At 40.8% G+C, this 24,329-nt stretch overlaps 1 protein-coding gene across 1 annotated transcript; it reads left to right on the forward strand.

Moving 5' to 3' along the window:
- Positions 1-21,604, forward strand: LOC145415957 (lachesin-like). Its single transcript, XM_080285061.1, has 6 exons — positions 1-91; positions 6,698-6,790; positions 12,711-12,871; positions 16,943-17,153; positions 20,542-20,838; positions 21,489-21,604. The coding sequence occupies exons 1-6, from the start codon at positions 1-3 to the stop codon at positions 21,602-21,604; spliced, it is 969 nt and encodes a 322-aa protein (XP_080141187.1).
- Positions 21,605-24,329: the final 2,725 nt, after the last annotated feature.

The raw sequence follows: 24,329 nt of genomic DNA on the forward strand, positions 1-24,329 counted from the left end.
ATGGGTGGAGCAGCTGCGGCGTCCACCGCTGAAGCCAACATATCATACTTCCTTTTGTATTTCCATGGGAAGGACTCCTGGTCCGGTTCAGGTGAGGTGCTGTCTGGACAGAAAGGGCGTCGAACTCCTTCACGTTGTAGCGCACTGGTAGTGTACCTGTAGATCCGTCCCACAGAAGCAGATGCTTTACCTGAGCTCAATGGGTCTTGCTCAGTCAGACAGACCTAGGGTGAAGCCAACAACACTTCATCCTTGAATGACTCCCTGGATGTAATGCATTACATTAGACTTCCTGGTCACTTTTAGCAATTTCTGTTGTTTATGAATTGATACCGTATGTACTTACGGTACTTATTCTGAGTTTTGCATGTCTGCAATGAATGCAGTTCTGTATATTTATGAAGTCTGCTTTCTAGTGTATTATTATAGTTTATAAATTCCTATATCATTCCTGCTAAGCAGGATGGTATCATATATGATAATGCGCCCTGTATCGTGGTGGCGCTATATACAGTGTGTGTGTGTGTGTGTGTGTGTGTGTGTGTGTGTGTGTGTGTGTGTGTGTGTGTGTGTGTGTGTGTGTGTGTGTGTGTGTGTGTGTGTGTGTGTGTGTGTGTGTGTGTGTGTGTGTGTGTGTGTGGCTTAACTCCTTCTAGGCTATTGGATGGATTTGAATGAAACTTCCCATGTGAGTTTGTCGGGTTCCTGGGAAGGTCTTCCACTATATACAATTTTCTAATCATGATGTTTTGGGAGGTCAGCCCCCCTAGACAAATGAAATATTCTCGTAAATAATGAAAGAAAGGAAGATGTGGCTTTGATATCGCAATATAGCTTGAACAATGGACCCTTATTCATAAAGTGATATTTGGAGAGCGTGACTCCCCCCCCCCCCAGTGATTCTTGTGGGGTCAGTCGCATCCCTCAAATAAAGATGATCAGAAATAAAGGAGAGTGAGCACACAGATTTCAACGAAACCTGCCAGTCAGTTCAGCTGGTTACTCTGATAATGTCTTCCACTACATAAATATTGTCGTCATTATGTTAGGGAAGTCAACTCCCCTCCAAAACTTATAAAGGATACAAAACAGGGGAAGAAGGGCAGACATGCCTTCGATATCTTAATATACGTTGTACAATGGACTGTTGTCATCAGTGCTAGATTTGGAGAGTGTGACTCCCCTGTGATTCTTGGGGGGTCAGCCCCCTCCCCCAAAATAAAAACAATCCGAAACGGGGTTCAAATAAGATCTGAAATGGAACTTCCCTAGGTAAAGTTCATATTTAGTTACTTAGGGAAGGTTCCACTTATTGCATATACAATTTTCCCAAATCTTAACTTTTAAGAGGGGGGTGTCAGCCTCCCCTCACGTAATTTAAAACTTCCTCAGAAATAGTGAAAGGAGAGGCAGAAAATGGCTTTGATATCTTACTACATGCTCTGCAATGGACTCTAATCCCTAATGCGATTCTTTTTAATAATAATCGTAAGCCTTCCCCAGTGATATCTATATGAGGGGGTCCAGCCCCCTCCCAAAAATAAAAACAATGAGAAATAGAGGGATAGTGACCATGTTACATGAATTTAATCGAAATCAAGCATACATATCACGGAATTAGGTATACAGTTTACATTCTTCCTCTGAATACAAGAGGAAACTGCACATCAATATTTGGGAAGCATGACTCTCCACCTCATTATTATTATTATTTTTTTTTGAGGGGGGAGGTCAACCCTCCGCACACACACACACACACACACACACACACACACACACACACACACACACACACACACACACACACACACACACACACACACACACACACCAAAAAAAAAAAAAATCAGGAATAGGAGAAATATTTATAATTTACTTCCCAGGCGAGAACGTTTGGTTACCGAGAAAGTCTTCCACTGCACACAATTTTCCGACCATAATTTTTAGCGGGGTTAGCCCACTCACCAAATAAAACATTCACAGAAACAGTGGAAGAAGGGCAGCTATGTCTCTGATATCTTAGCCTTTTAGTACATGTTGTATGATGGACAGTCATTCATAACGCAATATAAAATAAATAAAAATGGGCAGAAATAAAGGAAATATTTGAATGACATTTCCCAGGTGAGTTCGACGGTTACAGGGAAGGTCTTAATCTTTTATCATTTTCATTGTAAATTTTGGTTTCTGTATTTATTTAGTGATGACTACATGAATCTTCTTTTTTCAAAAAACTGTGTATGGTAATTGCTGCTTCATGTGTAATTATAATGGTTTTAATTCTGGTTCCTCTAATTTATTTTGTTATTATAACAGGATTTGTCTGCAGTTGCGTTTGTTGTTTAAATTATTGGTCTTTAGAAAATGAATTTGTGTTTAAAATCTTGGTCTGTAGTGTTTTTGCTTTTTTTTTTTTGTTCTTGATCTTATGTAATTGTGAATTTTGTTTTAACGCATGGTCTTTAGTAATTGTATTCTGTGTTATAATTTCGATTTCTTTTGGTGATTTTGATAGTAAATTCAGGTTCTCATACTTGCTGTTGTTTTATTACTTTTAGTATTATGACTGTTGTGTTAAATCTGATTTCTTAAGTAACTGTGATTGTTGATCATTCTAGTTTTTTTAATCTTTTCTGTTCTTTTATGTTAATATTTTCAGTGATATTTTCATTGCTTTATATATATATATATATATATATATATATATATATATATATATATATATATATATATATATATATATATATATATATATATATATATATATATATTTGGGGGGAGGAGGATTCTGTGTCAATAAACATTTTTTAATTTTAATTTTGAATTCTGATTTATTTTTTGTATACTTTTACTACTGTATCAACTTTGTTTCAAACGTACTTCTTCCGTTACCTGTTTCTGGCTTCCTTTGCAACTGTTTTTCTTCGTCTCCTCAAACTATCTTTGTGTGATAGTTTTGAACGTCTCTTTTTACTATGTAATCACTTTGTTCTTGTTGCCCATCCTGTTACAATACTCAGTGACTTAAAAACAATCGCAGGCATTATCTTGGGAGAGCAGAAAGATTTTTTGAACACAGACTGCTAACAATTCATTGGATCGGCAATGAAATACCGTAGACCAGACTGGGCTCTCACTTCAACCAAAACAAAAATGCAAATTCACAAAAAGCACAAAACACATCCTTAAGAACATTAACATAATGTACATGGTGCACTGTGCCAAACTACACACACACACACACACACACACACACACACACAGATAGATAGATAGAGAGATAGAGAGATAAACATAGATAGACAGACTAATAGATAAATAGACAGACAGATATATAGAGATAAACTTTCGTTCAAGGTTCATCTAGATATGAGAAGCGCATAGTTCATTAATTCAGTTCAACACCATCCCTCGCTGGTAACTATAAAGCTTCACCCCCGCCCCCCACAAAGAAGTAAGAAACTAGCAGCCTCTCAACACTACACTAATGTCTCAATACAGTCCCTATTACTTTAAAACACTACACTTAACAAGCCAATAAATAAGCACATAGTCACTACTGCCATCCAAACCTTCAGTCATATAGCATGCTTCATTATTCACCACCGAACATACCCCCAACACTACACTGAGTGCGTTAATAACCTCCCTGCTCCTCCTCCTCCACCAGCTTAACAAACAAATGTATAGCCAATAGCCACCATTGCCATCCAAAACCGCCATTCAAAACGCATCTTTCATTAATCACCACCAGAAATACACACCTCAGAAACTACCCGACCCACAGAGACACGACTGCACATAGCCAGTGTGCAAAGTGGTTATCACTCATCCCTGCCAGAACATCAACACTAAATACAACTCACAATAATCCCCCCCCCCCTCCGCACCAAAACACACTTACTTACCTTACGCACCATACCGTCACAACACAGACCATCTTTCAACATAACTTCAATAAAAGACATCTGGGAGCATTCAGTTGGTGCGACAAGTTCCCTGAGGTAGACTGGATTCATGACTGGATGAGTCCGGAATTGCATCAGCACTAAGAATTATATTACACTTCTTATAGTCCATTCTTGCTACTCTCAGACGACTTTTTTTTTTTTTTTTTTTTTTTTAGTCTTAGGAGTCCCTAAATAGTGTAGAGGTTAATACATTTTTCTTTAACCTGAAAAGTTTGAAACGTACCCACTAAGCTCAATATACCCCTAATCACTTGGATGTAGGAAGAATAAGTTGGGAAAGATGTCATCATAGTGAATGGACTAAATTCTGTCGTCTGTAATTTTGAAATCTTCATATTAATAAGTCTAGAAAAATTTAAAGATCATTATTCTTTAATTGATTCAATTTGAATTTGAATTTTCTCTATTAATGCTCAGGCTGGTGTTATTTTTAGAATCTGAAATTAACTCACCCGCATTCACGGACCAAGAGCAAGTGTTATGTTCTGATGGGCGTGTGTGGTTCTGTCTATCTGTTTAAGAGGCTGGGCTAGCAAAATAACTCAAACAACTTGTATCCGATTTAAACCAAATTCGGTGAAAGTGCTGATGAACAGCCAGTAACTTCATTGTTTTTTAGTTCGGACGTCAAGGTTACATGGCTGGGTCAAAGTGTGACCTAACAAAGTCAACTTAGTTTTTGTCCAGTTTAGACCAAATTTAGGGGAAGGGTTGCAGGAATGCTGAGAAAAGAGTGATTCAATTTTGAGAAGGAAGATCAAAGAAGATGAAATTTTGACCTGTGTGTGTGTGTGTGTGTGTGTGTGTGTGTGTGTGTGTGTGTGTGTGTGTGTGTGTGTGTGTGTGTGTGTTTAGCAAAATGAAGTTTTTATCCCAGTTTGACCAGACCTGGTGGCAGTGTGGAGGGTCAGCCAAGGGGTAAAATTAATGCTTTAGAGAACAGCACGGTAGGTTGAAGTTCAGTCACTGGCCAAGACCAACTTAACTCTTTGACTATAAGTATTTCTCACAACTGAATATAATTGTCTGGAGTGCACAAAAAAATCTTAAGTTCAACAACATGAAGGGGGGCGGGGAATTACTCGAGAAAGATTTTAAACTGTCACGTAGAATATACCTCATCCCTAAAATCGTTTCATGTTGGCCTGAATAGAATGCCCAAATATGTTGACTGTATCTAAAAGGATAAACAGTTTTTATTCGATTTTGACCAAACTTTGTGGATGAGATGGGATAGGCTTAGAATATAACAGTTCGATTTTGAGAACAGTCGAAGGTCAAGGACACTAGGAAAGGTCAAAGTGTGAGGTTATAGGGCAACCTTGACTAACACAGTTTTGATATGATTTGAACAAAACTTGGTGGAAGTGTTGAGGGTCAAGCAAAAATTAAAAAGATAGAATTTTGACAACTATCAGTCAAAGGGCAAGGTCAAAATTGAACTCGTGTGAATGTGTGTAAATAAAATAACTATAATAGTTTTGATCTTAACTGGATCAAACTCGCTCGATGAGTTGAGGATTGCCCGAAAGTTTGACCTATTGTTTTTAGAACAGTAGGTCAGAGGTGATGGTCACACGGCAAGCACCACTTAAGCAGTTCTTATCCAGTTTAGACTAAACTTTGTGGAAGGGTTCAGCTTAACACCAGGGCAAAGAGATTCAACCTTCAAAGCAATCACTCAAAGTTCAAGGTCGCAGGGGATTGTCAAATATCAGTCACTGGGCAAAGTCAGCTCATACTATTTGTTTTCTAATCTGAAGGGTTAGGCAGAACGAAATGTTAAGGGTCAGGCCAGAATGAAATAATGCAATTTTGATAATCTGGAAAGTCAAGGTCACCTGGCAAAGTAAAAAATTAGGCAGTTCGGTTAGTTGGTGGGGGCGAGTGTTGCATTCTAAGTACTCCATCAATTTTTGAAAAATTCTATTTATATATATGTTTCTCTAGTTATTCCTCCACGGAGCAGTTTTATTTTTTAAATCTAATTCTAATGTTTGTGGTATTTCTGTTTCCTTGTACTAAGCCTTCCATGTGAGTTATTTTCTGCTCTTGCGTTTTTAAACATCGTCTTCTAAATCTGGGTTCTCTTCTAATTTGTTCTTAATGATGTTAATGTCATTTAATTTCCATTTACTCAATTTGGCCATTGATATGTATTAGGGTGGTGCCCACAGAAGTGACTAGAAGTCGCATTCTTCTGGAATAATCACGGCCTTTTATCCAAACTACTCATCATGCATATTATGCCGCCATATTCTCTTTTATGCTATTTGCATATATTTTTGTAACGACATACCATGCCTCAGTAATGTATAGGAAGATAATATGGGTAATGTGCTAATTATATCTGACATAAACGCAATACGAAGCCTCATAGGCCATGAAAGGTATAGTCCCGAGTGGTCCTGCTTTCTATTGCACACAAGGGTCATTTAGTCGTAAAGTGCTACACACTTCGGAAAAAAAAAAAAAAAAACGGATAGATCTACCACATGCCTGTTGCAGACACTTTAATCCATAAAGGGTGGCCACAAGCAAATCACTTCATGTCACTCTGTCCTCCACCACAGACTACCTTATCTATAAAGTTCGCCCCCTACTTTAATAATACGTCTCCATTCCATCCTTCCATCTCATCCTTGGTCTCACCCTTTCCACGCGTTATTGTTTTTTTTTTTTTCTATTATTTGATATCCTGTGTTAATTTATTCTCCCTTCTTCAGCAGATATGGCCTTCCAGTCCTGCCACTCAACACTGCTGGCCTCTTATGCTGTGCTATTGTTCGTCCTCACAGCTCCTGCCAATACCATGGACGGTATGTAAATAATGAAGACTTAAATACATTAGCCAACAGAACTACAAAAACAACCAACAAAAAGCTACCATACCACAGACTTTACGCAAATGGGAAACGTCATCATAATCATTCAGCCTCTTTTTTTCCACGTTCAGTGGGATAAGACAGGATAAAAAAAGTAAGGAAGGGGGAAATATATAATAGGAGTACTAATCAAGAGCATATCCTGGGAAATGAGTCATTCACCCTTTCACTCACGATTCGGGGACCCCAAATCCACGGTTCCGCCTCACAGGCATCCTCTTTATGCGTAGTTTCATAATTACCCTCAGGACATATTCAATCCTACAGCTAAAACTACCCTGTCTATCTCTAAATAGTCATTCACATATTCTCCTCATTTTCTCTATGATACTTCTTCAGTAAATAGCACTCAGATCATTTCATATCTTTAATTTCGTTTATATTATAGATTCTAACATTCTTCCATGCATCGGTCTTAGTTAACTAATAGCGGCTGTTCACACGATCTCCGACAACCTTCTATGCAGTCCCTCATCCCTGAGGTCAAACTCTGTGACCTCCTCCCAGGCCTTTTCGATCTGCCTCTCAAAACCCTACTCCTAGCGTTCACACTTTCAATTTCCACACTCAGTTGTCACCCTCCATTCAATTCGGTCTTTTCACCGAGAGCCACTGGGAGCATCCTACCCTAACCTAACCTAATCTTGGTTTTCCAGTGGCTCTTGGTGAGCCACAAAGCGGCCCTCGGTGGTGCATGGGGTCAGTCTTTTCAGCGAGGGACACCGAGAACCACCTAACTTGACCTAACCTAACCTTGCTTTTCCAGTGGTCCTTGGCGAAAAGACTTACTGCTTCATCCTTCCCACATGCCCAATCCATCTCAATTTACCCCTCTTCATCACAACACCAACACACTCGAATCCCATCTCTCCTCTTAACTCTTCATTCGTAGATCTAGCCATCCAGGCCTCACATTCAAGGATGCACTACACATAGCCCCCATCACTGTCATTATGTACGTCTGAGCTTATGAATATCCACTTCCATTTCTGCCCTGGTCTCACTACCATACAGCATTACGCTGCTAACACACGTCACATACAAAGATTCCTTGGCATGGGAGGGAGAACCCTCTGAATGTCAATAGAGGCAACAGCTCCCTGAACTTCCTCTAACCACATCTTAACCTAGCAACAGAGCTAGCTCCAGCCCCATCTCCAGCACATTACATGTCCCGCAAACAACAGAACTCTTACACTTACTCAAGAGACTTATTAACAAAATCCTTTTATGCCTGACAATCTCTACATGCTCTCCCCGACACACCACACGCACTAAATCGACATTATCTTGCAGTCTACCTCTAATACTACTCCATCTCTTATTCACCTACTTATCACAAATACTGCTCAAGATGGAGTTATTTCCCACACCCTAGTGGGAACTGCACATGGCCACTCTTTCTCTGCCTCGACTGTACCACCACCACTCTTAGATATCATCACTGTTGTTTTATCCTAATTTACTCTCAAACCCTTGTGCCTCATTCCGTCTCTCTGCTTCCAAATCTTTCTTCTGCCTCCCTTTCATTCTCTGCAGTCAAAACTATTCATCAGCATACAACAACTTCCATGAAAGTGCATTTTTGAAGCCACATGAGGGAGCTTCAAACACCGTGATATACAATAAGGGGCTCAAGACTGATCCCTGATGCACTCCAACATTCACCTATATTTTTTCACAAAGGCACAATCACAGCCATCTTCCATTATATTAAAACTGTAGCACTAATCGAATAGGGCAGTACTCCCTTGGATGACGGAAAGCTGGTGACAAGTAGAGCTGGAGCTCCTGTTTAAAAGTCCTCAAGATTAGCTTTTGGCCATCCCCCTTTGCTGAACATTTCCAGTGTCTCAGTAAAATGGGAGTAAGCCAGCATATTCTCCTATACATTTTCATTTAACTTTCAACAAGAAACTACATTCCCATTATAACACCACACTTCCTGTTCCAAGATTTGCAAACATAGCATCTCAACACCCACCTGCAGAGTCCTCGTGGGGGAGGAAAGGGACCATAAATGCCCCCATCATCAGCCCCTCTTCCAGTGATGAGCAAGTGAGATCAATGGAATCATTGTGTGGATCACTTTTATTTAATTTCTGCATCATTTATGGCCTTCCCCTAATTTCGCTGTTACAGACCACCTCTCTTCCGTTAAACTACACCTCTTCCTCACTTAGGCTCAGTAGTCAGAGGCTACTTTGTCTACAATCAGTTTAAGTCAAGGACCGTTGTTGTGTGTATGTATGCAGCAACGTGCAGTGTCTTACTCACGTGTCCCTGAACATGAATCCTCTTAGTTCTCTACATCTGACTTCGGTTATCCTGCCAATTCTACTGACTATGAAAAATTCTTTGACTACCATACGTCTAAGAGAGAATACATTCTATCAACATCTCCCTTTTCTGAAAGCTATTTTCTAAGTGATGTCAAAATTCACCACCACCACCTTTGGATCTCCTTTCTATTCACTGATCCAGCTGTGTTGAAGTCTACATCTTTCCTATCCTTATGACCTAAAGCACCCTACACATATCCCTGACAGCCTTGGAGAGAGTACCAACAAACTTGACCTATTCCTTATAATTACTTCTACTTAGTCAATCTTTTAATTCTGTTGGGCTTTTCTGATCACAACCTAATAACCCTAATTTGTCCAATTGCTCCAGGAAGGCCTGTGAACCATCCCACGAAGTAGTGGCTGTGGCACTTTGGAGTTGCTGACTGGGAGACCCTTGGGTAGTATTTCTTTGAATTTTTCCTTGAATGATTACTGCTTTCATGGCCGAAAGTCATCAGAGTGTGCCTTGCACATTATGGAGATCATTCTCTTTCATATGGAAGCATACATTCCTTTCTCTCATCGTTCGACTAATGCAAAGAAACCTTAGTTAAATCACGCTTGTTCTAATGCTGTCAACAACAGGGAGGATACCTACAGTAGGTACCAGTGCCAACATACCACTGAATCTCATCCCTTTTATATTTCTGCCTGGAATCATGCCACGTCTTTTCTTCACAGTGATAAGAATAATTTCATTCATACTAAGTGGTCTTAATTGTTTGACTTCCTCTTTTCCCCTCTGATAATCCTGTCCCTGTTGATTCTACTAGGAAGGCAGAACTCTTTGCTCATTCTTTCTCCTCAAGTTCCACCTTGGATGACTCTGGTGCTGTTTCTCCACCTCTTCTTCCCTCTCACTTCATCATGACTGACATTAATATTTCTTTGGTTGATGTACCTTCTGCCCTCACAGGTTTCAAAACTAACAAGGCATATTGGCCTGATGGGGTTCCTCCTGTGCCTCTGTGCTTACACCCTGCCTAGGTAAATTCTTTTACCTTAAGTTTGCTCTCACTAAACCTGTTCCAAAGAGGAATGACCGTTCCCAGTCCTCTAATTGTCGCCTAATATCTTTAACTTTGCGCATTTCTAAAGACTTTTTATAGATATCCCTAACAAAACTATTAAAACACTTTTCTTATCAAAACCATTCCAATTGCCAGTATTGGTTCTGCCAGGGATGCTCCAGGCAATCTTACCTTCCTTTCAGACTCTTGGTTATCCTCATTTTGGGACTTTGGCGAAAACTGCTATCTGCGCCTTGACCTCTAGCTTTCTTTCTGGTCGTTCTATAGCTGCTGCTGTAGACAGTCACCGATCTCCTGGGTTCTATCCTTTCACCAACTCCTTTCTATTCATCAGTGACTTCTAAGCTGTACATCTAACCCTACCCACTCATACATTGAACACCTCACTCTTCACTTTTCTTTTTGCATCTCACAGCGTCCATCTCAGTAGTTTCTTCAACAAACTCAGAATGTGGCTATGAGATACCTTATTAGTGACTTGGCTTATGGCTCTTAGTGAGGTAAAAGTAACCTTGTTATTTTAATGCATCAAAACCTCAGTACCTACATCTTTCAACTCACCAAAATCTTCCATAAGAATATCCTTTAAAATTTAGAATATCAAATTCAATTGTGCAGCATTTCTGAACATACTTGGGATTTCATTCTCTTGGGATTTATCTTGGAAACATCATATGACCTTGCTTGCAAAATCTGCTTCCAAGAGATTAGGGGTGCGAAGCTAACTCTGTGACTTCTCTAACCTTAGACGGCTGTTGACTTTATACAGAGGTTTCATTCACCCCTGCATAGAGTGCAACTATTTTGTGTCTTGGAGGTGGGTGGATCCCAACATTCAACTCTTCTGAACAAGGTGGAGTCAAAGACTTTTCTTCTCACTAACATTCCTTCTCTTACATTGCCCTTTCAACCTCTCTTCGCCGCGCCTTGCACCTTTATCTCTTTTCTATCACAGTTTTACTAATCACTGCTCTTCTGAACTGTCTACACGCACAGCACCCGTCTAGTAGCAAACTCTCATCTCTTCTCTGTCCAACTCTCTAATGTAATAGTTGACTGATACTCTTAGTCCTTTGTGTATGCAGCAGGTCAACTCTGGAAGTGTCTCCTGTCCTTCTCACATTCAGCTTATGACCCCCAGGCTTTTAAACAATGTGCCCAGTCATCTTGGAATGAGTGGATCTCGAATTTAGCTCTTTTATTATCGTTTCTTGGAGGACACAATCTTGCGGGCTTCTGCCTTTTGGTTTCCCCTTTTCCTGATTTTTAAAAAATCAGTTCGTCCAAGTTTTTTTTGTTTTGTTTTATGATTCCAGAAAATTCTTCATTCCATTCGTCACTGCACTTAATCCCTGCAAACACGTCATAAATACTTGATACTATCCCATTCTTTTTACCGCATCATAGGATTCTTTACTCGTATCAACTTCGAATTATGTGCCAGTAAAAACAATAAAAAGCAAACATTAAGCAAAACAGAGGCTGTTTCCAACAGTGATGGTACGTCAGCGTTTGGCTATAAGATGGCCTTGGCCACGCATGTGTAAGTACGGCATAAGCACTCTCTCCTAAACATCCAACACCAACGACAGTCATAAAAACGCACAAATCTGCCCTTGATCACTCGTCTTAGTGTTTCATCTCCCTAGATTCTCCAAAGATAAAATTGCAGACAAAAGGAACACAGTTTTTCGCCCTATCTCTCTACTCCACCCTCCCTTGTAAAAAACCTCAACTTCCTTCATATCAGGTTTCTCCTTTTCTTCCCATGCTTCCTCTAACAACACAATATCACACTCTATCTCTAGTCTGTAAGAAAAAGCAGCAAGCTGGAAATAGCGTAGGAGACAGTGCCTGTTCAGTATTGCCTGCTTATTAACACCAAGAAGAGCATTTCAGGCTAATCCTGCCATTATTTCTCCCCAAAATTCCTTTCAGCAACTAACAGACACACTCAACACGGTGGTTCATATATATCGCTCCTCTTCCACTCTGTCGGGTGATTTCTTACTTTTCTGGTGACGGTGCAGAAGTGTTATCAACGTGCACCCTCCATGCTTTATTAATTTCTTAATTCCACTGTCACACCCAAGCGTAACAAGTTGACTGAGACGTCACCACAACACATAAGATACCGCTGGATGAATTTCTAGTGGAACGGTATTTAAGAAACTACCCGTAATTTGCTGCAATTGTAATCCCAGGCCCATCTGAAGAGTGAACCAAATGGACTGCCGGTTTTAGTGGCCATCTTTTTGAAGTCCACCATCCTCCTTTCTGGGGATAGGGAGACAGATCACCTCATACTGTATTTCTTACAAACATGAGTTAGGCAAGAGAAGCACAAAACAAACATCTGCCTCTGAGTTATCGTGAGTGTAATGTTTTTCTCCCAACCTTCTCAGACTTTAGAAGGAAAAAGGGTCCTCTACATAGCGAACTAATTTCTTTTTTTTCCCCTTTTCCTCCCCGTCACAGACAGGTCAGTATGGAATGACATACTGAAGGAAGCCCCACCCATCCAGTACTCCACCCTGAGCGGCCCCTCCTTCACCAACACCACAGAGACCACGGTCACGGTTGTGTCTGGTACCACCGCCATGCTGCCGTGTGGTATTAGGAACCTGCATAACTACACCGTGAGTTGACACACGCTAATTGGCCAATAGTTAAAAATGTTGGGAAATGGATCAGAAGTACCGAAACACCAAAGTTGGCTTTAAGAGACTTGAAAATAGACAAAGGGATAGAGAGACTAGTAGACAGATATCACACAGACAGACAAAGATAGACAGATAGGCATAGAAAGAGTGAATATGAGTTTACACGTGTGTGTGTGTGTGTGTGTGTGTGTGTGTGTGTGTGTGTTTTGGGAACTGGCTATAAACTCAAGATAAATTTAGAATCTTAATAACTTAGTGAATTACATTTTAGGCTTTAAGAGAATCACATGTAGAGTTAAACTAAGAGAAATATGCTAAATTTATTTGCAGAACGGCAAGTAGTCGTGGAACTATTAGAAAACCATTGAGTGCGAGAAGGTTCTCCTTACGATGAATATTATTATCCTGTGGTACTGTTATTGAAATAGAAAGCAGAATTACTAAAAGTCGTATTAAAATTATACCTACTCATTGAATCGGGTGACATATTGCAGCAACACTACCATGTTCATATGAAACATGAACCTGGTGGACTGCAGGTTGAAGCTGCCCTCATCCTGGAGTCCACTCGACTGGGAGTGAGTTGAGGGACGTTTGTAAAACCAAGCAGTGTAGCCGCCCAGTTATGTAGGTAATGCGGTGTGAAGGTGTCCCTCTCCAGCACCGTGGCGTCTTATAGTTAGATGTCTCAAGACGATTTATTCAAAATAAGAGAGCCGAATAATGTAAAATAGTTAAATACCGGAAGTACGGTTCTATCCAATGCATCCGTTTTGAAAATTCTTCAGACATAAATTACATTGCCAGGACACATGCAAGCTATATTCCACACAAGTTGTACTTTTGAAATGGGTTGTTTCCTGGCTTCGAAATGAAAGTTGGCAAATGCAGTCAGTAAGTCAGAAGGTGTGTGGTAGGCCAATCCGTTTTCGTTTTCGTTTTCGTTTTTAAAGGCTCCAACATGCTTGTATGTGTCGGCCTTGGTCACCTAATGGCGGCTCTCCACGCTGCACGATCCATTGCAGCCTCCCTGTTCAGTCCCTTAACCCTAAGGTCACACTTAATGACCTCGTCCCATGTCTTTCTCGGTCTACCCCTCATAACCCCACCCCCAATATTAACACTTCTCACCTTCCTCACCCAATTATCACCCCCCATCCTCTCCACATATCCAAACCACCTCAATCTACCTCTCCTCATCACAACACCAATACACTCCAGTCCCATTCTACTTCTCAACTCTTCCATCGTAAACCCAGCCCCTCCAGGCCTTGGACGCAGGGACGCACTGCACATCCACATAATCATTGTCATTTCTGTACGTCTGAGCCGGCGAATATCTTCCTCCTTCACTGCCCAGGTCTCACTACCATACAGTATTACACTCCTAACACATGCTGCATACAAAGACCCCTTAGCACGTAGGGAGAGTCCTTTCAATGTCAGGAGAGGCAACAGCTCCCTGAACTTCTTCCAACCACTTCTCACCCTAGCCACAGAGCTAGCTCCAGCCCCACCTCCAGCACACAACATGTCTCCCAAATAACAAAACTCTTCCACACACTCAAGAGATTCACCAGCAAGTGATATAATTATATCACACTCCCATCACTTCATCTCTACAGGTCCCTTTGTAAACTGAAAATAAAATCAATTTGAGAAGAGTTTGTAGAGTCATCACTGCAGTGAATAGATTAATGGTGATTGTTTCTAGGTCTTTCTGTATTAGAGTTCCCTACCACACTTAAGCCCTTCAATCCGGTATGTATTTATCATAGTATTCCTGAAATCTTTTCATGAATTATGCAGCACCTTAGAAAATATATTTGAGCTGGAAAGGTTAGGTACATCATTAATATATCCTTCAGTGTTTAATTCAAATTTAAGAGCGTCATCAAAATAAATGCAGACACTCTTGAAGAAGTTCAGTAGTACGATTACCTGGGGCAAATACTAAAACTAACGAAAGATCATGAAAAAAAAAAAAAAAAAAAAAACATTACAATTGAATGGAAAGTTTCTGGTAAACACTGATGCATCTTGGAAAGTAGACTGCCAGGATGTATGGAAAAAAAAAAAAAAAAGTAAATAACGAATATAATCCCAGCTATGATGTTCGGTTGTGAGACCTGGAAACTGACAAAACTGATGGTAAACAAACTAATCCGTTCTCAAAGAGGAATGGAAACATCAGTGTTGGGAATTTCTCTGAGAGACAGGAAGAGAACAACTTGGGTGAGACAGCAGACTAAAGCCAAAGACATTATAGAGGTTATAAAAGAACAGAAATGGAGATGGACCGGTCACGTTGCAAGAATGAGAGTAACCGATGGAACAAGAGGCTGAGTGACTGGACTCCAAGAGATTGCGAGTGCGGTTGAAAAATGCCAGACAGGAGGTGGAGAGGTGAGACAGAGTAGCCTGCAGACTAAACCTGGCAGATACTGATTCAGTCAAGGAGTTCGTGGAGAAAATTGGGGTAGCTTTTGTTCAGCAGTGGACTTGCAGTGAATGTAGATGATGATGATGATGATGATGATGATATCTTATTCATTTGAATCTAAAAACTGATGATTTTAAAGTCAATGAATAGCAGACACTGAGTAGAAAGACACCCTCGGACTGAATAGATTGCTGTAAGTGTTCCTCATTACCTTTCTAAATCCGATTGACGTCGTTTATTTATCTTATTCTATTTGCACCAAATGATTTTATGTAACTGAGTAAAGTCCTGTTGGACTAACGGGGTATATTATTACTTCATCTAACGCCTCCAGTTCGAAAAATCTGTCTAAAAATGAATGAAAATTGTCACGAATGGACAAGAATTAAATCAAAAGGACATCCCCGAGCTCTGTAGATTAACAGTGCACTGTAACTCGTTCTCTCTCAGTTCAAACATGTAGCAGTAACGCATTTATATAAAACACGAATGATTAAGACGACACAAATCTCACGAATATTTAAACTACAGTTGCTTCATCATCGTCATCAAACTAGCCCTATTAACCCTTATAAAATTAGAAGTGGGAAAGATTCAGCAACACACACACACACACACACACACACACACACACACACACACACACACACACACACACACACACACACACACACACATATCAAAGTACCCAGCATAATCATTCAATTATCCTTTCACTCGCCATTTAAGCCTCAACTCCAGGACGATGACCCCCCCCCCCGTCTATGTCTGTCTGTCTGTCTGTCTGTCTGTCTCTCTCTCTCTCTCTCTCTCTCTCTCTCTCAACAATCAACACTCTCCTGTACAGGTGTCGTCAGTGGGCAGGCGTGCTATTAGACTCGAGACTGTTAAATTAATAACCTAAATCTTGGAAGGCTAAGCACTGGACCACCAATAACTCTCCTTAACATACAGGTGTTGTAGTGCCACGGTAAGTATAACTGATTCCTGACCGCCAGACCCACAATACAAATATTAAACACTAAGTTCATGCCAACCATGTGTGAAAAGTGCTTCATCTGACCACCATTAACCTTTGTTATGGGTACGATAATAATTGACCCCTAGAGGTGGTGGTCCAGTGTTGTAAGAAGTCCTCTGTTGTCTGAAGTGACTCATGTTCAATCCCAATCTGGGACAGGGAGCAATTTGATTAAATTAATTCTGAAATAGAATTTACCGACCCGTCGATGTCGTAAAATTATTCCCGCTAATATCAATATACTAGTCCAGAGTGAGACAGCTCTAGCATGTACTAGGTATGGACAGCGGGTATTAACGCCGAAATGGTAACATGTGAAAGTGTGCTGCATCTCGAAGACTGCTGGACCAAATGGAACGGACTGTCAAGCCTAAAAGTATTCACCTACACTCCAGACACAAGGTTGGAGCCAGCCAAGAACGCTAAGCAACTTACCACGATTTATTTTCTTTCATACAGGTGTCGTGGGTGTAGGGGAGGGACATTTGTATCCAAACAACAATGTCTGTCACCAACACCTCAGACGCCAGGTTTCAGTCAGCCAATAACGCTATGCTCTTCACCATTACTTCCCTTCATACAGGTGTCGTGGGTGCGGGGGCGTGACATTCGCCTCCTGACCACCAAGTCCGTCACGTACACCTCAGACTCCAGGTTCGTGTCGGTCAACCCAGCGGGAGGGCAGCAGTGGATTCTGAAGATACACTACGTGAGGAAGACCGACGCTGGCTCTTATCTTTGCCAGGTCTCCACCACCCCGCCCATCACACACACCGTCAACCTCACTGTGCAAGGTGACTAATCCCTGTTCACTTTAACTAGGTATTATATGACCATCTCTCCACTTTGAATTCCGAGTCGTAGCAATAGATTAACAATAGAATACGAAAAAGTACTATGGAAAGGATGTAAAGCCACAGTATTGTCTTAACGTGCCACTGAGGTACGGAAAATAAGCTGTAAAATGACAAGAAATCTCCATTAAGTTAATATAAGCTATTACATTTTGAACGAATATCACATCATCATCCGTTGAAAAGTGGTTACTGAGCTGAGTAAAGTCGTCCAGAAATAGCCAGAATACTCAAAAAAAGAAAGAAAGAAAGAAAATGGTTGGAGGGGGTGTCATTGAAGCAACAAAATGAAGTCCTCGATCACAACATTCCAACCCAGGTAGTGGTAATCTGTGTCTGCTGTTAAAGAGGAAAGGGCTTCGGATTTTGTTTCTATTCCCTTCACTATCAACGCCTTGTGTAAGCTTATGAGAATCGTCTGGTGGTAAAATCAAAGACACATGAAAAATATTGAAGCGAGGTAGTTTAGGTAGTACCATAACATATGGTAATACCATAATTCGACAACATTATGACAGCCTAAGGAAGCATTTTTCATTTTCATTTAGTTTAATGCCATAGCATTAAAGATGACAAGCATTACAGATGTATTAGGCCTCTGATCAGTACACTCACAGAAATGCAAATGTGTTTCTCCTCCAGAATCGAGTCTTCAACTCATCCTTACCAACAGTGTAATTAGTTTTACTATTTCTAGCTGCTCTAGGGCACCCTTACCTGTTCTTGAGCATTTTAATTTCCCCACTCCTTGGCGTGGGAAATTTTAGAAAAGTTCCACCTCGTGGGCTGTAATAGCCAGAGTATTTCGTTTTGCTGGGTGACAGCCCAGTTGGAATGCAGGGAAATGAATGTGCACATGAGGCAGCAAGAGGAACAACTACCTTCGATGCCTCAATCAGACCTCTTCCCTACAGGGATTACTTCCCTGTGACTAAAGCTGTTGTCCGGACCTCCTGGCAACATGCATGGGATACACCGCTGTGCAAGCAAGCTACGGGAGGTGACAGTGTTAATTAGTCCATGGGCCTATACAGCCATGCCCCGTCACTGGGAAGTTGCCGTGACCAGCCTACGGATTGATCATTCATGCCTGACTCATTCCCATCTCCTGGAGGGAATATCCCCTCATTATTGTGAAGACTGTCTGGTCCCACTGACTGTATGGCATCTATTATTTGAGTGTAACAGTCAAGGTCCTAGGGGATGTCCTCCGTTGACATCTCTCCAGTTTTGTAGAAGAGGCGTTTACACATATGATGCTTGTTGAGGCAACAGGTTTCCTCAATCATCTATTGTTTTTATATATGGCTTAACTTTTATTGTTCTATGCATAGTTCTATGGAATATCCATGACGTATTATATGAAATTTAAAGTATGATGACTATTTATATATATATATATATATATATATATATATATATATATATATATATATATAATCAGCAGCAGCTGTTTGAGTATCCACTGCAGGACCGGCCCATCCCTGACCGAAGAGATTGTATGTAGGGTGAGAAGTGCTTGTAAGTGTAATTGTAGTCTTGGAGTGGCTTTGGATGTGTGTGTAGTCTGTGAACCAAGTGTAATCGGCCCGCGCAAGCCGACTGGGTGCAAGCATACTTTATAGTAAGCGACACTGGTTCAACCACAGCACCCCTTGTGTCCGCCAATGCAGTACGTGGCCGGGTGAACACTCCCAAAGTTTATTACCCTGGTGGGGCGCGAACCCTGATCCACCCGTGTACGAAACGCACACTCTACCACTGTACCACAGAGGCTCCATATGTATATATATATATATATATATATATATATATATATATATATATATATATATATATATATATATATATATTTAGGTTTTACGCCGTGTCCCCATTTTTGTCAGTTAGGGGTAAGGCACTGCCCCTGGGTAGAGGACTTTGGATTTGGGGTGTGTAGCACTTTATGACCGGATGTCCTTCCTGATGTCTACCAAAGATCCTTGAGTGGATTCAAACCTCCAACCCTTTGGTTGGAGCGCTCTAACCTATTGAGTCACGGCTGCTACAACCAGCTACATGACAGGACAGCACTACCTCTCAGAGCAAGGCAGCTTACCAGGGAGCGGCGCGAACTCATGACTCTTCGGTCTCGAGTTAGACACTCTCTCTCTCTCTCTCTCTCTATACATATCATCATCATCATCAGCCGTTTGAGTATCCACTGCAGGACCGGCCTATCCCGACCGAACTCGGGACGATACAGCCAATGCCTCTCTACCAAGTGGCTTAGGCTGTCTAGTAGAGATTGTTTGTAGGGTGAGAAGTGCTTGTAAGTGTAATTGTAGTGTTGGAGTGGCTTTGGATGTGTGTATAGTCTGTGAACCAAGTGTAATCGGCCCGCGCAAGCCGACTGGGTGCAAGCATACTTTACAGTAAGCGACACTGGTTCAACCACAGCACCCCTGATGTCCGCCAATGAAGTACGTGGCCGGGTGAGCACTCCCAAAGTTTGTTACCCTGGCGGGGCGCGAACCCTGGTTCACCCGTGTACGAAACGCACACTCTACCACTGTACCACAGAGGCTCCATATATATATATATATATATGTGTGTGTGTGTGTGTGTGTGTGTGTGTGTGTGTAAATTTAGTTATCTTTGTTTTACTTTTACTCCAGCTGTACGGCGGCAATAACCTCTTGGTACACTACAATTGTCTTTTTAGTATAATGAACGAATCAGTCAGCCAATCAGTCAATCCATAATCGAGTATGGCCTTATCATTACCCACTGAAACATGGCAGCAGAGTTGATTATGAGTGTTCGGAGGCAGCACCGCTAAAAAAAAAAAAAAAAAAAAAAAGTTCCTAATCACTTTGTTCGACCAGATGGATAAATGTGTGTTTGCTCTCAAATCGAGTCTGACATTATTATCCGTTGAAGGATGACTTCTGTATTGTAGTTATTATTGCTTTGGCACCGGGTACCAAACGTACTCATTAGTGTTAACCCAGTTTAGTGGTCATAATGCAACCATAACTGTTTGTTAAATAGTTTGTTGGTGCTCGAGAGGGACGCCTTCATGTGATGGAATGGATATAAGTAGATGACTCCTTTACCTGGCTATACAAACGTCCTTTAGCTACTTCCTTATCCTTCAAAAGGAGGACGGTGGACCGCAAGAGAAGGCAACTGAAGCCTGCAGTCCACCGGGTTTACGTTTTAGATGAGCCGGGGGTCACACTAATAACATACTTTTCTGTTATAGTCGATGAGAATTCGGTTAAGGAAAATGGAGTTATTATTTTAGGACAATACCCACTCTTAAAGCATTTCTTTCCATTAATAGAAGCTGTAGCGACAGTGCAGCCGAGCCGAGAGGTGTACGTGCAGTCTGGGAGTCGCCTGGAAGTGGTGTGCCAAGTCCAGGGATGTCCACCTCCAGCCTTCCTCGCCTGGTGTAGAGAAGGCCAACCCGTTGCCACTCCAAAGGCCCTCGAGTTCCAGGTCACCAATAACAATGTGACCACTCCTGTGTCTCGACTGTCCCTGGCTCGATCCCACGCCACACCCACAGACTCTGGCACCTACACGTGCACTTCCACCTGTACACAGCCGCTGAATGTTACAGTTCACGTGTTAAAAGGTGAGTTTATAAGGTAATCCAATATTTTTGTTACCAACAGACCACTTTCTTCACCTCAAGAAGGAACTCTAGTAGCTAAGGGAAAATGTAGAATGTATCTGTTCATGACGACTGTTAGATTCATTACATGTGAGACGACTTTGATTTAATTCATTTCCTACATACATTTCGTGAGAACCTCAAACCTTTACTCAGAGAGAGAGAGAGAGAGAGAGAGAGAGACGTCTGCAAGCATAATCCATTACTAAGTACAATGCATGGGGACTCCAGTCTTTAATAATATTCTTGAATAAATGTGTGATGACTCCAAACCTACTTTCAAACATGACATTTGCAAGTATATTATTTGCATTTGCTTATCTCATCAATTCATCCAAGTTCATTTAGTCTGTTTGTTGTTTCCCTACCACCAGTTGAACTATTAAACTTTGGGAAACCGTCTCTCAAGGAAAGGGTTAATAAAGATTATTTCTAAACACTTCACCACGGGAAGTTACATTTTTGCTAAAGATAATTGATTGAATAGCCAAAATATAAAAGGAAAGTTTCACTGTAAAGGAAGAACTATAACCTCAGTATTTTTTTCTGTATTCTGTATGCCTTCAAAGAGTATTTCTTATCCTTCCCACACTCCATGACAAAATTTTCAGGTGAGGAACTGGCCGCCATGCAGCACCACAACACCACTTCCCCACTAAGGCTGTCCACCAGCCTGGCCTGTTACTTAATAGCCTCCGCCACCCTGCTGCTGCTCACTAGGTCCTAGACGGAGCCTCCTTCAGTCACGCCAGCGTGGAGCTGCACTCGGCTCTGTCTCTGTCATACCGTGCCTTAGCACCCTCCTCCTACTAGGCAAGGAGAAGCAGGGAGAGGCATGGCATGGGAAGGTTAAGGTTGTTGAACACAGGTGAGGAATTCTGTACTGCCTGAGCATATAGAGAGATTGACAGGAATGAGTTCTGAGAAGAATTAAAGAATAGGAACACTAACTGCATGACTTTAATACCAGAGAAGATATGCAGTTTCTTCCGCTGCATTCAGACAAAGCACGGAAACTGCACACCTGTTCTGTGACATATATGCCGATTTCTTTTAAATCCATGTGGTCTCATTTCTCGGTTTCTGATCATTTTTATTTTTGGAAAGGGGCTTACTTCCCGAAAGATTCATTGGGAGGTTCACGTTCATTAAATATTCCATTACGGATAAGAGTCCATTGTAAACCAGGTGCTAAGATATCAGAGCCATGTATGCCCTTCTTTCACTGTTTCTGAGATTATTTTCTTTGGTGAGGGGGCTGGCACTGATAAAAGCCATGGTCGTAATATTGCTTGTAATGTAAAGCCTTCCAAGTAACCAGAAGAACTCACCTGGAAAGATTAATTCAAATCCAGCAAAGTCTAGGAGTAGTTAAAGAACACACACACACACACACACACACACACACACACACACACACACACACACACACACAGGTTGAATCTCGACCAACGGTAAAGGGTGAGATGCATAAAATGGTATTATCATGCTCCACTGGATGGATGATGATGATAATAATATTAATAATAATAATAATAATGATAATAATAATAATAATAATAATAATAATATTAACAATAATAATAATAATAATAATAATAATAATATTATTATTATTATTATTATTATTATTATTATTATTATTATTATTATAATTATTATTATTATTATTATTATTATTATTATAACAATTTTTATTCACTGCAGCCGGTATCTGAATATACACAGTTCCATAATCTTGTATCTATCTATCTATCTATCTATCTATCTATCTATCTATCTATATATATATATATATATATATATATATATATATATATATATATATTGTTTCCTTTTCACAGGTCCAAGTCTCCGACTGGCTATCTCGTCTGGAGCAAGGTTTCTGGAACAATGATGGACACATTGAGCACTTTACGTGAATAAAAGGTTTTGTATAACAATTTTTATTATTTTCCTTAGTAGTTGGGTGCACAGTGGCAGAGGGCGACAGGAGATGGCACTTGCTGGAAGGCGAGTAGAAAAGCTGCGCAGGGGGAAGAAAAAAAATGCGCGGTGTAAGAGAAAACTGGAAGGGCAACTGACATATATGATCTGAATCTGATGAAGGAGGTAGACGGCATCTGTAAAGAATTCCCAAAGTTATCTTTGCATCATGTGTGGTACTAGGCGGGGAGAAAAGATGACACAAGCGAGTGGAAGAAGAAAGGTGGGGAAGAAGGGAGAAATCAGTTGAATGGATGTATATGAGACATCTAGAAAATCAGTGTTGTGAAAACCCCAGGATCTGATGGAATGTGTGGCGAAATGCTCAAATATAATGTAGGAAAAAGATAAAAAGTAATTGAACAGAAAAAATAAAGGTGTGCAGATTAGTACGAGGGGAAGATGGAGTTCCAGAGGATTGGAAGTCAGCTACAATAGTTCCCCTATGCAAAGGAAAAGAGGGAAGAGAAGAGTGTGAGGTAGTCATAGGTGTATATGTTCTTTCAGTTTGATAGGATCGATACATGGATGGATACTTGTTGTTAGGGCTGGGTAGATACCTAGGGAATTAGTTGGCGAGGAATAAAAAAGCTTTAGAAGTGGGCTGGGTGTGAAGATAAGATATTCGTTTTAAGATGTTTCGTGGAAAAGATTTTAGAGAAGAAAAAGAAGTTGAATGCTGCCTGCATGAATCTGTTGTTCTTGTTGATCAACCTCAGTCTGTCTGGCCGAGCAAACCCGTCAACTGTAGGCAAGATAACGCCAATGCATGACCCTCCCATGCAGGAGGAAAATGACTATCTCTCCGTCTTGATTTCGAAGCTGTAATAATACATTAACACTAAATAATGACGTTTGTGACGAAGAATGGCTCTGGGAAGGCCAGGGACCTGTATTATTGTCTCATTCTGACATTGGGCTACGAAAAATAAGCTGCCATTGATATTAAAGATTCTCTTCAAGTTAAAGGGAATGACCTATAGAAACATTTCCTTCGTTAAATAAGATCGTCTGTAAGCAGCAGCTTTCGCTATCCCGCTCATGTTTTAGTTAAGGGCTGATACTTCTAGGGGAAACACGTAATGTTTTATTCAACAATAAAGCAGTCGACATCAAAAACATCGTTTATTATCGCCTTTAATACCAAAAGGGGCTCATAACAGTAAGAAGTTATTTTTATACTTCATCGTGGCGCGGTGACAATCGGTCTGTTTGTCATCAGTCTGTGGCTAGATCTCTAGCATAGTACAGGTGGACAAATATCAGATGATTTTATATTGTGGCAGTACAAGTTACCAAGATCAAAAGTGGTTCAGTTATGAGGATACGACTTTCATAAACTTGTCTGGATGTAGAGGAGGAGGGGGGGGGGGAGCTCTGGAATCTTGAAAATCATTAGGCTTCATTTTTATCATGTGCTTATGTGTGATTAAAGCTGCACAGATAAAGATGGCCAGGTTACTGAG

This window comes from Coenobita brevimanus, chromosome 104, assembly GCF_032717465.1.
Source record: "Coenobita brevimanus isolate Jiangsu-jjx chromosome 104, ASM3271746v2, whole genome shotgun sequence".
Taxonomy (NCBI): domain Eukaryota; kingdom Metazoa; phylum Arthropoda; class Malacostraca; order Decapoda; family Coenobitidae; genus Coenobita; species Coenobita brevimanus.